At 42.7% G+C, this 11,369-nt stretch overlaps 2 protein-coding genes across 5 annotated transcripts; one reads left to right on the top strand and one right to left on the bottom strand.

The window, feature by feature from the left end:
- The first annotated feature begins 1,182 nt into the window (after nucleotides 1–1,182).
- LOC123188967 (uncharacterized) lies at nucleotides 1,183–3,822 on the top strand. Of its 4 annotated transcripts, none has more exons than XR_006495472.1 (3): nucleotides 1,183–1,460; nucleotides 2,458–2,544; nucleotides 3,284–3,822. XR_006495472.1 is itself a non-coding variant. In XM_044601263.1 (3 exons), the coding sequence occupies exons 2-3, from the start codon at nucleotides 2,469–2,471 to the stop codon at nucleotides 3,616–3,618; spliced, it is 606 nt and encodes a 201-aa protein (XP_044457198.1). In that variant the 5' UTR covers nucleotides 1,183–1,460; nucleotides 2,458–2,468; the 3' UTR covers nucleotides 3,619–3,822. The 4 variants fall into 4 exon arrangements, 2 of the variants coding, with proteins under 2 accessions (XP_044457198.1, XP_044457206.1); XR_006495471.1 differs by having other exon boundaries at nucleotides 2,458–3,045; XM_044601263.1 differs by having other exon boundaries at nucleotides 2,458–2,739.
- A 640-nt stretch (nucleotides 3,823–4,462) lies between these two features.
- LOC123188962 (protein IQ-DOMAIN 2) lies at nucleotides 4,463–8,533 on the bottom strand. Its single transcript, XM_044601259.1, has 5 exons — nucleotides 7,889–8,533; nucleotides 7,046–7,348; nucleotides 5,920–6,135; nucleotides 5,565–5,684; nucleotides 4,463–5,468 (listed from the first exon to the last, which is right to left on the bottom strand). The coding sequence occupies exons 1-5, from the start codon at nucleotides 7,961–7,963 to the stop codon at nucleotides 4,740–4,742; spliced, it is 1,443 nt and encodes a 480-aa protein (XP_044457194.1). The 5' UTR covers nucleotides 7,964–8,533; the 3' UTR covers nucleotides 4,463–4,739.
- Between the last annotated feature and the right edge of the window lie 2,836 nt (nucleotides 8,534–11,369).

The raw sequence follows: 11,369 nt of genomic DNA, 5'->3' as shown, positions 1-11,369 counted from the left end.
GGCTAGCCCACAACTTGCTAGAGCTCACGGTCATGGCGGAGGTGGTATGGTGAGGAGAAGCAGGAGCGAGGTGGTGTGGTGTAGATCGTGCTGGCACGCCGCTTTAATACTAATATCAGTGAGAGGCCACCTCTGCTCTGGATCGGCATGAATGTGGCGCTGACGTTCTGATCGACCATTAGTGGCATGAATGCATGGCAACTGCTTCACGTGGGGTTGTTTTTTGGGTGGGTTCGGAGTGTCCGGTGCATACGTGGCAATAGTCCGAACGCCTGCAAAGCCATCCTAGTTAGCCTTTATTTTGTGGAAAAATTGACGTTGGGACTAGTCCACAGATTGATGGAGTACCGTGTCGAATGGCAAATTGCATGAGGGCTGCTTTGTTCGGACGAATGCGAATGGTTTAAGGATCCGAGTTCAAGATGTCTTTTGTGATTTTAAAAAAGTTGCGTCCATAAATTTAAGGACCAAACGTGAACTGAGCGTAGCTCAAATAGTTAGGCTATTTATGATGAAACCAGTCGGCTTGACACATGTGCTCGTATTTTTCTAAATTTATTTTGATCCGGCAATGTTCGTTTAGTAGGAGGAGTATAAGATATCCTCAAGGTATATCTCACAGGTGTTCATAGGGATAAGATGTGTGTATGCATGTTTGTATGATGAGTGTATGTGAGCAACTCTAATTGTATAATAGTGTTTTAAAAAAAGTTTAAAGACCAGACTTGTACTCCCTCCGTCCCGACAAATATAAGACGTTTTTAAGCTATATATGTTAGATTGTAAAAAAGCGAATATACAAAGATGAACATTGTTTCACGCGCACCAACACGAATAGTAAATTCATAAAAATTAATGTTTTTTAAAAAAGAAAATCTGAAATTTCACGTTACGAAACTTAGTCGACCATTCTACTTAGGTGTGAAGTTTTGTGATGTATTGATGTCCGTGGTGTTCTTGTAGCGAAAAATTAGAACTGTATTTATCAAACAGTGTTTTTTTAATATAGCTTTGATTTTGTCATTTTTGCCCAAACTACCACGGATGTGGTTTCTTCATGAAACTTCATATGAGTTGATTATGTATATTACAAAAATAAATTCGGATTTTGTTTTAATTTTCCTAGCATTTTTTCGAGTTTACTATTTTATCTACTGCTCCATTTCATCAGCAAGTGAAAGAAAAACTGGCTCGGCAAGCTCAGTCCACACTCCGCACTCCACTACGATAGTACGATGGCGAGAGCGCCGCGACCTCGTCTTCGAGTCTGAGCCACGTGCCGCCGTGAACCACCGCCCCCGGTGCGGCCGGAGCTTCGCCGGTGGAATTCTGCGCCGCGCCTTCCTCGTAGCCCGACTCGCCCGCGCGGGACTCTGGTCGGTCTCCGGCTTCAAACCCTAGCTGCTGGCTGCTGCTAGTACGAAGGCTGCGGCTTCAAACCTTTGCCATCGCCCTCTCTGGTTGGTACATCTCTGCCTCCTTCTCCGTATTTCTCCATGCAATCAGGGGCTCAGGGCCATGTTTTATGTTTAGAGGGCTCAAATCTCCTTCTGAAGACGAGGGTTTACCGGCCTGCATTTGTTCGTGATTGGAAATTGACCTTCTTGTCAGTGAAGTGATGATTGGAAATTCTTTCCCCAAGAATGACTAACCAACAGTTTCCACTAGCTTACGCTTGCAGGCCACAATCTATTACATCGATGTCCTGTTTTGGTACTTCTTGCCATTTGCAATTTTTGAACTGCATAATGGGCGTCCGCTTTCTTTCATGAGACGACTTGTTTTGCCAACGCTCTACCATCCAATGCTCACAATTGCCCTGCACCTCATTCTGTACACATAATTTAGATATTTGATTTGATGATGTATATATATAAATTGCCCTGTACATAAATAAATTCAGAATTCATAAGGACAATTACTGTTTAATAGCTGCAAAGTTATGCCCCCTAGTGAGTAACTTTACCTTATTTTAAAACTATACTACTTACTTACTTACTTACGAAGCCTTTTATCCCAAACAAGTTGGGGTAGGCTAGATATGAAACCCTTTCACGAGGACTTCCCAGGAGGTCACCCATCCTAGTACTACTCTCGCCCAAATGGGTTTCATACCCAAAAGACTGGCTAGTTTTTACGTTGGCTCGCCAAGCCTATCACAACCCTTAGATATGAAACCCTTTCACGAGGACTTCCTAGGAGGTCACCCATCCTAGTACTATTCTCGCTCAAATGGGTTTCATACCTATGGGACTGGCTAGTTTTTACGTTGGCTCGCCAAGCCTATCACAACCCTCCTCCTTTACCCGGGCTTGGGACCGGCTATGCCTAGAAGACATAGGCGGAGTTACCTTATTTTAAAACTATGAGAAAACTTAATCAGCTGGCATTCCAGTTCCCTTGTAAATTAAGCTTATTATTAGATACTTAGTGTTGGATTTGTTTTCACACTTACAGGCAATAGAGCCATGGCCAGGGGAAAGCAGCAGCAGAAGAAGACATTGGATCAGTCGAGATATCCTGAAATTAAGAAGCAGAAGCAATGTAACCCATATGTTGCTGCTAGATCTATCTCTTGCGACTGCAATTTTTGGGACACGAGGCAAAAAGATCTATATGATCAGATCTATCGTGAAAAGAAAGTTTTTGAGCACAGATTTGTGGAGTGGTCAGATATAGCTGATGCTGAAACATGTCCTTTTGACTTGTCCACTAAGTATGAGGATCTTGGTCTCAAAGGTCTGGCTAGTAACAACTCATCTTGGGTTTGGAATGAAGATGTTGTGAGACAATTTTATGGCACCCTTTACGTTGATCCTGATGGTAGGGAAATGAATTTCATGATAGGCTCGCAGCATTGTTTTGCCACCAAGGAAGATCTTGAAAAGGCCTTGCTCAAATCTCTTACTTCATTATATAGTCTCATATGTTAGAGCCAACATGTACAAATTCAGGAGTCCTTTAATGTCTAGAGCTGAGATGGACTTGTTTTGTTTTCTCTGAAAGACAAATGATCTGTCTGGTTGGTGTGGTCAATATTTTTGGGTAAGAGACATATCCTCTTCTTATACCCTTTCAGTCTGAATCAATCAGAAGAGTCAAAAGACAAATCTGGCCTGGGGGTGTTTAATTTTCTTGCATTGGCAACGACCTGTCGAGATCAAAAAACTCGACTAAGACTCTGTTTTTCATTTGATTGTTCTTACATAGTAATGCTTATGCACGTCGAAATATGCACTGTGTTATCAACACTGATATCTCCCATCATTTATGTGTTTAACAGGCTGTGAGAAGGAAACCACGCAGAGGAGAGGACCTCTGGTACTCAAGGGACCAGTTCATACCGATATGGAGGTCGGTGCTGAGCGCGCAGTTTATCACGAGGTTGATTCCATCCTATGTGCCGAAGAAAGAGTTTGCAGATCTTCAGCCTCAAACTCAAATCCAGCTTGGCTTGTTGGAGAGAAGGTATATTTTCTACAGTCCATTCTCTGCAAGCAACTGCCGATCAACCAGAAGGGGATTTGGGCCCGCCGCGTCAACCCTCCTGAAGACGCTGAAGCGCGTGTGATGATCGAGCACTGGCGAGAAGGTATAATAGTTTTACTTGTTAGTTGAAGCTTGTGAACATAGACGTGAATGGAAGGAGTTAAGACACCCGATCATCCCCTGGAAGATTTCAGTTATCTACTTCCATGTTGGGGCTCGTTTAGCATGAACTAAACTAATGCTTAATAGATTGTGCAATGTGCTTCGACCATGAATGCTTGATCAATTGCCATGATTAGTGATGGAACTGTGCTTGGATGTCTTGGCTGTTACTGTCATGGACCTGATAAGGTGTGAAACATGCCATGTTTTGGCTTGAACCTTGACTGTATTTACTAATTAACCGAGCTCAATGGTAGTATTGTCATTCTGACACCAGTTTCGGGTTCATCTGCAGAGAACAAAATTAAGGCAAAAATGGTTCTTACTGGACAACCTTTTCATACTTTTGTGCAGGCCCCAATGAACAGAATTTTGCAGGAAAGTTTGCATAATTACAGTGTATTTCCACATAGATAAGCAAGAATATCATATTATTTCAAAAGTGCATTTGGAAGCGTCGAAGACATTCTCCCTCATCTTTTTTCCTCAGCAAAAAAGAAAAGATAAGGGAGAATGTCTTCGACACTTTGAAATGCACTTCTGAATAATATAAGATAAAAAAATTTCAACTGGATGCTGGGCAATTGCCGTAATAAGAAAGGCAACATGATTAGAGGTCGCTACCATGGCCGACACCAACCATGGTGAGAGCATGGCCACCACCAACCATCGTTTTTTTTTGTACATGCGTAACCCAGTGAACAAAACCACTAATTTGATATGCTTTTGTGTAGACATTAAAAATAGGGTACTTATTGGGGCAGAGTGCTACATTGACATTAACAAGTTCATTGGGAATTTGGGACCATCGTAAAGGCATGGAAGAAATATATTGCTCGCATAAATAGAAGACCTGTGTACATACAAAGAGCAAACCCCATATGGTTTTACACAAGCAACAAATGGAATGGACCGACAGACGACACCGAGAGTCTTCCCTAATGAAGCCGACAATGTAGTCACAATAATAATTGGATGAAAACAAAATGCAACAATTCGAAGAACTTTGACCTTTTTTTCATGGGTGAAATATGTGTATCTGCATAATCCATAGTCCCGTCTCCACTTGTATGAGTTGCTTGTTTGTCTCAACCGCTGATCGCCAGGGCCTCTGGCTGCGGTGTCACAGCGATGTCCTTCACCACACTCTCCACCTTCGGAGGGCCAGAATGCCGCCTCATTGGCGAGGGGGGCACCCCTCCAGCTGGGAAAGACAGCCTCTTCTTGGCTGACCCAACGCTAATAGAGCCTCCTTTCTCTGGTGTCGTCTCTGCACTATCGATCAGTGGCGACCCCTGGAGGCGGGACTTGGCCCTAGCAGATTTTGTGGCAGCCATGTAGCTTGGGACTGATGGAGAGCTTGCGAGGCTCTCGTCATCCCGCACTGTTGAGGTGGCTATGCTGTGCCGCCTTGGTCGCTCGGACTGCACACTGAGCACGCTCCTTGCATCGTCATCCACCTGTGAAATCCCGTTCTTCGGTGTAGCAGGTTTCTTCTTCACAACTATTGGTGTCACTTTGGCAGTGGGTGTGGAAGGGGACAGCCGGGAGGCTGGGCGGATCAGCTTTGGAGTCGTCGGTGACGACTTGTCTGGCTTGGAGCCCCTACGGTTGAAGGCTTTAGTGATCTCGCCCTCTCCAAGGTTCAAACTCGTGCTCTTCACTGATCCCTGGTCAATGTTGCTTTCCTTGCCGGTTCCAGTGCGGCCGGCCTCAGAAGGCTTTGCTGCCATCCAGCGCTCCAGCCAGCTCCAGCCCCAGTGTGGGTTGTTTGGGTCTACAAACATTGGGTTGGAGGACCTTGAACTGCTCTTCCACTGCATAGTGCAAATTTTCAAGCATTTTAAGAATGACATAGTCGAATGAGATGAAACGAAGATTGGCATCTATTTTTAAGAATCGGGAAGGCCTACCTGATGGGAAAACGCGTATGCGAGCGCTCTCTCTCTTCTTATTGCAGCCTCTTGCCTGCTTATTAGACTTGCTTCGATCTTCTCCTTGGATTGAGTGGTGTCGTCCCAGTGCTCCCCCATCTGGTATTCATTCAAAAAATAGAGTATGCTTAATGCTCTCACTTAAAAGATGTAATTGCCCACGACTGCGAGATTTGGAGCAAAAGAGAAAGCGATACTTCTGGAAATTGGAGTACTCATCAAGCAAAATTCTTTCGTGCAATAACAAAAACTAGTAGATGCCTAGCGAGTTGAGTGGACAACAGTGGCGCACACAATATTTTTACTGATGAAGGTTTTGAGATGGTTTGCCTACCCTCAAACTGTCCAATTCTTGTTTCAGCAGGAGCTGGCGCTGGAGGGCTTGGTTCTCCTCAGACATCTTCAGCCTTCTTGAACGTATCTGTGACTGCACCCGTGCGAGAGTCTGCATACAGCGCAGAGTACTTGCAGCTTGACGCTTAACCGAATTACCCTCGACCAATGACTTCAATCTAACAAGGCCCCTCAAGGCTCGTAGTGCCCTCCTTGCCTGCATTATTACATTGACTCTCAGAATATGTATAGCAATCCTGGTTTGGAGAAAAAGGAGTATGTATAGCGGAAGAAAAGCATAATCTTATTCAGTAAATAAAAATTTCACAGGATATGGTATCATGTTTTTGGAATGGAACTACAAAGTCAAGTTCAAGACATGCTACCTTTGTATCAAGGCTATACCACAAAGCAATGCCATCAACATCAAAAAATGATTAAAAAATCAAATGAATAATGAAAGGTGGCTGCCACCAACTGACAGATGTGCATGGATTATTCTGTGATATTTGGCAAGATTTTTTTTGTAGGCCCTCTTCAACAGCATATACAGAGTAAATGAACATTAGTGAGTAAATCATAAGGGGCGATGAGTGCTTTTAAGGAGTAAGAGAGGATTGGTTTGTCGAAAAAAGAACAGAGGATTCTGGTAGGCAAGAATACTGGCTTGTTGAACCATAAAAGTTGATTTACCATGCAAAATTTGTGAACAGAACAGAGGAACTGTAAGTAGCTAAGAAATTTCACCAAGAGGCCTCAATTCAAATTAAAAGCAACTGACCAAGTTGTTGAGCTGATAATACCTAAACCTCAGAAGAGGATAAGAGAAAGTTTTGAGGAAGGCCACCATGGGGATTTGCTTGCGTGTTCAGGCATGTTCGTACAGCGACATAATCCATAAACAATACAAGAGTTTTTCTTCCAAAGTTGAAAAAATGCAAAGACCGGATCAGCGGCCATCAGAAAATAAAAGACTGCATGCAAGCACGTTTAATCTTTAATTTTTATAAATTTCATGACATAGTTAGAATGAAACCAGCCATTTAAGTATCCCAACTGTCACAATGAGCTCACAAAACATTCCAAATGGCATGAAATTGCTAATTCAAGAGCTGATGTCAAATTACCAGGTATCCCCTGAAGGCGGTCTGGATCTTGATTGCTGCTAGCTCTTCCCTCGATACACCAGGTGGCAATGCCGACGATGTCTGCGCAGGAGCATCAGGGGCTGCCTCCACGGTCACATGCTTGCTCTGCTCCTGCTCCTGCTCCAGCTCAACATCACGGACCTGAACCTCCTCAGTTTGGTGCGGGGATGGAACGGCGGGAGGCGGCAGCGGCGGCGGCATCGAAACATTGACTTCCAAGGAAGTGGAAGGTGTTAGATCTGGTGGACTGGGGTCTCTTGCAGCCAACTTCTTCCTCAGTTTCTGTACATTTGAAAGGCAAAGCTTGGGTTGTCATCACAATTCAGTTCAAATTACAGTACTATGATAACACAATCGCAAAGACAATACTAGTTTTATCACAGATATGTGAAATTAACTACTGGACAATCCAATTGTAGGTGGAAAGATGGTATCCCCTATTTATTACAGTTATTACTGAATGGCAAGTAAGAAATGAAAAGATGTTGTCCAAACATGACAGCCCAACTGAAACCATCACCATGAATAGACAGGCTATCAAAACTAGTACTAGTAAGAAATCTCTGCAATTAATTGCTGGCGTGAGCAAAACAATATGCCAATTTCAAGATTCTGTTGCCTAAAAAAATCCCCTAGAGGAACCAATAAGCTGAACTGTTTGCAATTAATTCATGGAGGAAACAGCCAAATCCTGATCAGACCCACAGCAAGCTCACAGCAGCTAACAGTAAAATCTAAGTAAATCCAGCACAAGAACTCCATAAATAAATTAGTAGAGAGGAGAACCCGAAGCAAGAGCCACCGCCACAAATTAATTATTACCTCCTCCTTCTTCTCCTTGGACTCAGGGCTGAACACCTTCTTGACGGCGCCCAGCCACTTGCCCTTCTTCCCCATGGCCCCAACAAATTCTTGGCCAACAAACACTCACCGACAGGAAGGAGGACGAACACCGGCCGGTCAGTCAGATCTGCGCCTCCCAGATCTATCACTAGTTATCCACGGAGCGGGGCGGGACGGATGCCGCGGCGGCAAGGCAAGCGCACACACAAAAGGGCGCGGCTTTACCGCTGCAGGCAGTCTGCAGGGGAACCACCGCCAGTCCAACCAAATGGATCTTTCTGCGGAAGCAAGGTGAGGAGGGCGGGCAGGGCGGGCGAGTGCCCTTGCGGTGCGGTGCGGTGGCGAGCGGCAACTAACTAACGGGAAGGATGGGAGGGTGTGTCAGGTTGGCGTGAGAGGACAGCTGCATTGCTGCGGGTATATCTGCGGGGATGGCATCATGTGGGAGGTGGTGGAGCGGGGTTGGAGGGCGAGGAGCTGGGAATTGTAGCTGGCTGGCTGGAGCCTGGAGGTGGTAGGACTGACAGGAGGGCACAGCGGGGAGCTGAGAGGTAGCTGCTGGGGTGGTGAGGGGAGGGAGAGTGAGGGATGGTCCGTGTGCACTTGCTTGGTGCCTGTTGGGATGCTCTCTCTCTCCCTCTTTGGGGTTGGACAGCTTGGATACAGAAGAGGGAAGGGATTGGAGTGGGAGTGGTATCTCCACTTGGTGCTCTTTATGTTTTGGGATTGGGTGCTTGGGTGTTTTGGGTGTTCTTGGATGCACTTTAATGTTGATAGGATCGGCTGTTCGGCTGGATGGGGATAAACTATCCGCAAGAGATTCCAAATACTGGTGCAAATACTCCCACGGAATTGCTAATTTATTTTCCATAACTAGCGGCAAGTGATCTGAAATGTCGGTGCAAATACTTCTACAGAATTGCTATTTTTCAGTTGAAATGTTTTATTTTCAGCTTCAGTCAACATTTTTTTTACTCTCATTTCTTCTCTTTATGTGCCTATTGGTTTCCATATATTTCTTTCATTTCTGTGTTTTGGCTATTGGGCATTCTTTTTTTTAGGGGAGCTAATGGATATTCTAGTTGGTAGTTTTGGTCCCTGTTTATTTATTTATTTTGGATAATAGACTTTGGCATGGATGGTTTTTTTCTTGTAGTTGAATTACGGTTTTATTTTACTTCTCTTCTTTTATAATTGTTTTTATCTTTTTGTTAGTTGTTAGTTCCTGCAAGAGTCGAGTCCATCGATCACCAAAATCCGAATTTGGCTTTAGAGAGTGTATGTTTTAATAATATGATAAATGCAAACTCGCTTGTTATCTGAATAGTTTGTGGTGAAATGTGATAATTAGGTACACTGAATTTTCATTGTTTTTGGTGCTGTTTATCTAGAGTAAACAAACAGTCCATTACACTTGTTTTACAAGCTCTAGACCATGTAAAGCATAACAAGCAAGGTCATGATTGAGGTTTTGTAATCATGTCAAATGGGTTTTTATTTAATAGTGACATGTGTTGATGTTTGTATGGTGCAGCATTTTGATTGATACCATATTAAAAATCATTCAAGTTGATAGTGTCACGTTTCGTTGTTTGTATGGTGCAGCATTTTGATTGATACCATATTAAAAATCATTCAAGTTGATAGTGTCACGTTTCGTTGTTTGTATGGTGCAAAAGTTTGATGATGCTGAACAGGAAATCAGTCAATTGTCAAATTGGCAGTCCCTGATCCTAAACTCGGAAATGAGGGCTTGCTTATTTTTTTTAATAGATAAAATTTATGAAAAATAATGCATGCATCTTTGATTTGTGGGACTGAAAACATAGAACTAGAAAAAGAAACTGAAGTTGAATGTCGTTGGCATGATGGGTTTTACAGGATCGGAAAACATAATATGTGTAAAATATGCAGTTTGATTGCACCACAGAAAATAGTCAAAATCCCCTTGAATTTTACTAAAAGTGTGCGTGTTATAGTTTTCTTTTACTGATGTGCATGTTATAGTTGTCACCGAAACAAAACTGTGATGTTGTATTCAATGGGAAATTTTCTTTGAAATTTTAGGTAAAATATATCATAGCAAAACTCTAGGTTTTCCAGTCATACAAACCAAATAAGCTCCATATAAAGAAATCTAAGAAATATAATCCTCTAAAAAAATATTTACTAAAGAGACCCTACATGTTTTCCAATAAAAAGGAAATAATAAGCTCTCTTATTTTAGTTGAGGGTATTAACCCAATTGAAGTGGCATTGTACTACATCCAATCCAGCTAAGTTTCTTAAGCACCTCCCAAAGCGCTTGAGTGTTTATCTTTTCCGAACTACCAGAAATATGCACAACCTGGCATTTGGTGCCTGCATCGACTAACAAAATAGTGCCGACAGTAGTTTCAAAGTTAAATTCTGCATCACACAAACAGTACAATATAATTATATAAACATCCTAACCTTAAATTATGTGATGTACTATGTACTCATATGAGTAGATTATAGTAAAATAGGTGGTTAGCTGATAATTGTGTGCAAGGACACTGTAACCACTACGGTACTGTGCATCCACCCCCCTATAAAGAGAAAACAAAACCTAAAATATGGGCAGCCCTAAACTGCTAGTGCACAAAACAAAAACCTACTATCATAATATGCCTTGGTGGCAGGGAATTATTTGGCGGATGATATTTCGACGTTACGCCAACTCATCTCCAGTTCGCCACTGTGTATATCTCTCTTTCTTGTTCATACTTTGGCTCCCACATGCTTGCGTGTTGTGCTGGCTGAGACTTTGCTAATTAAAGTCTAATTCTTATATCATAAGTTTTTCTACAGGTACACATCAAATAATTCTCTTTAGCTGTTCACCAGATCCTAAATTATATTACAGATAAATCCAAATAACAGCCTGCTGAATTCAGTTATATATTCCTTGGTTGTACTCTAAACATAAGAAATTAACAATTGCCAAAGGGCACCCTGCAAAAATAAAAATGCCAAAGGGCAAGATATATCTATCTATGAAAGATGGGCAGAAGGTCAAGTACAGATATGCATGTGGAGTGATATCAACCTGAGGTTTGTCTCTTTGTTATCTTAGCCATTAGCCATGTGGATACTTAATTATAACAGGCTGCGCCCTAAGAAATTGATAGTTAATTTTTCAATGACCTGACACACATTAACTACAGGTCAAGCACTGTAATCATAGTCAAGGAGACACTTACACGGACTGATTATATAACTGATCGCCTTTCGTTGTGTTCCCCATCGGAGATTAGAAAATGTCACGAGTTGCAAAGCGACAGCCTAACGCGCCCTTATGCACCGGATTCATGCAATGCACGCATTATTTTTCAACTAATCATCTTAGAAAAGTTTAGGTGTGTTTGATTTTTCGCAACAACTGCCATCAGGCTCTGGTGTGAAAACAAACCAGGCCGATCGACTCGTCTCTACCGAA

The sequence above is a fragment of the Triticum aestivum genome, chromosome 1A (assembly GCF_018294505.1).
Source record: "Triticum aestivum cultivar Chinese Spring chromosome 1A, IWGSC CS RefSeq v2.1, whole genome shotgun sequence".
Lineage (NCBI taxonomy): Eukaryota > Viridiplantae > Streptophyta > Magnoliopsida > Poales > Poaceae > Triticum > Triticum aestivum.
The sequence above is the reverse complement of the archived record's forward strand: the minus strand, read 5'-3'. Positions and strand labels throughout refer to the sequence as shown.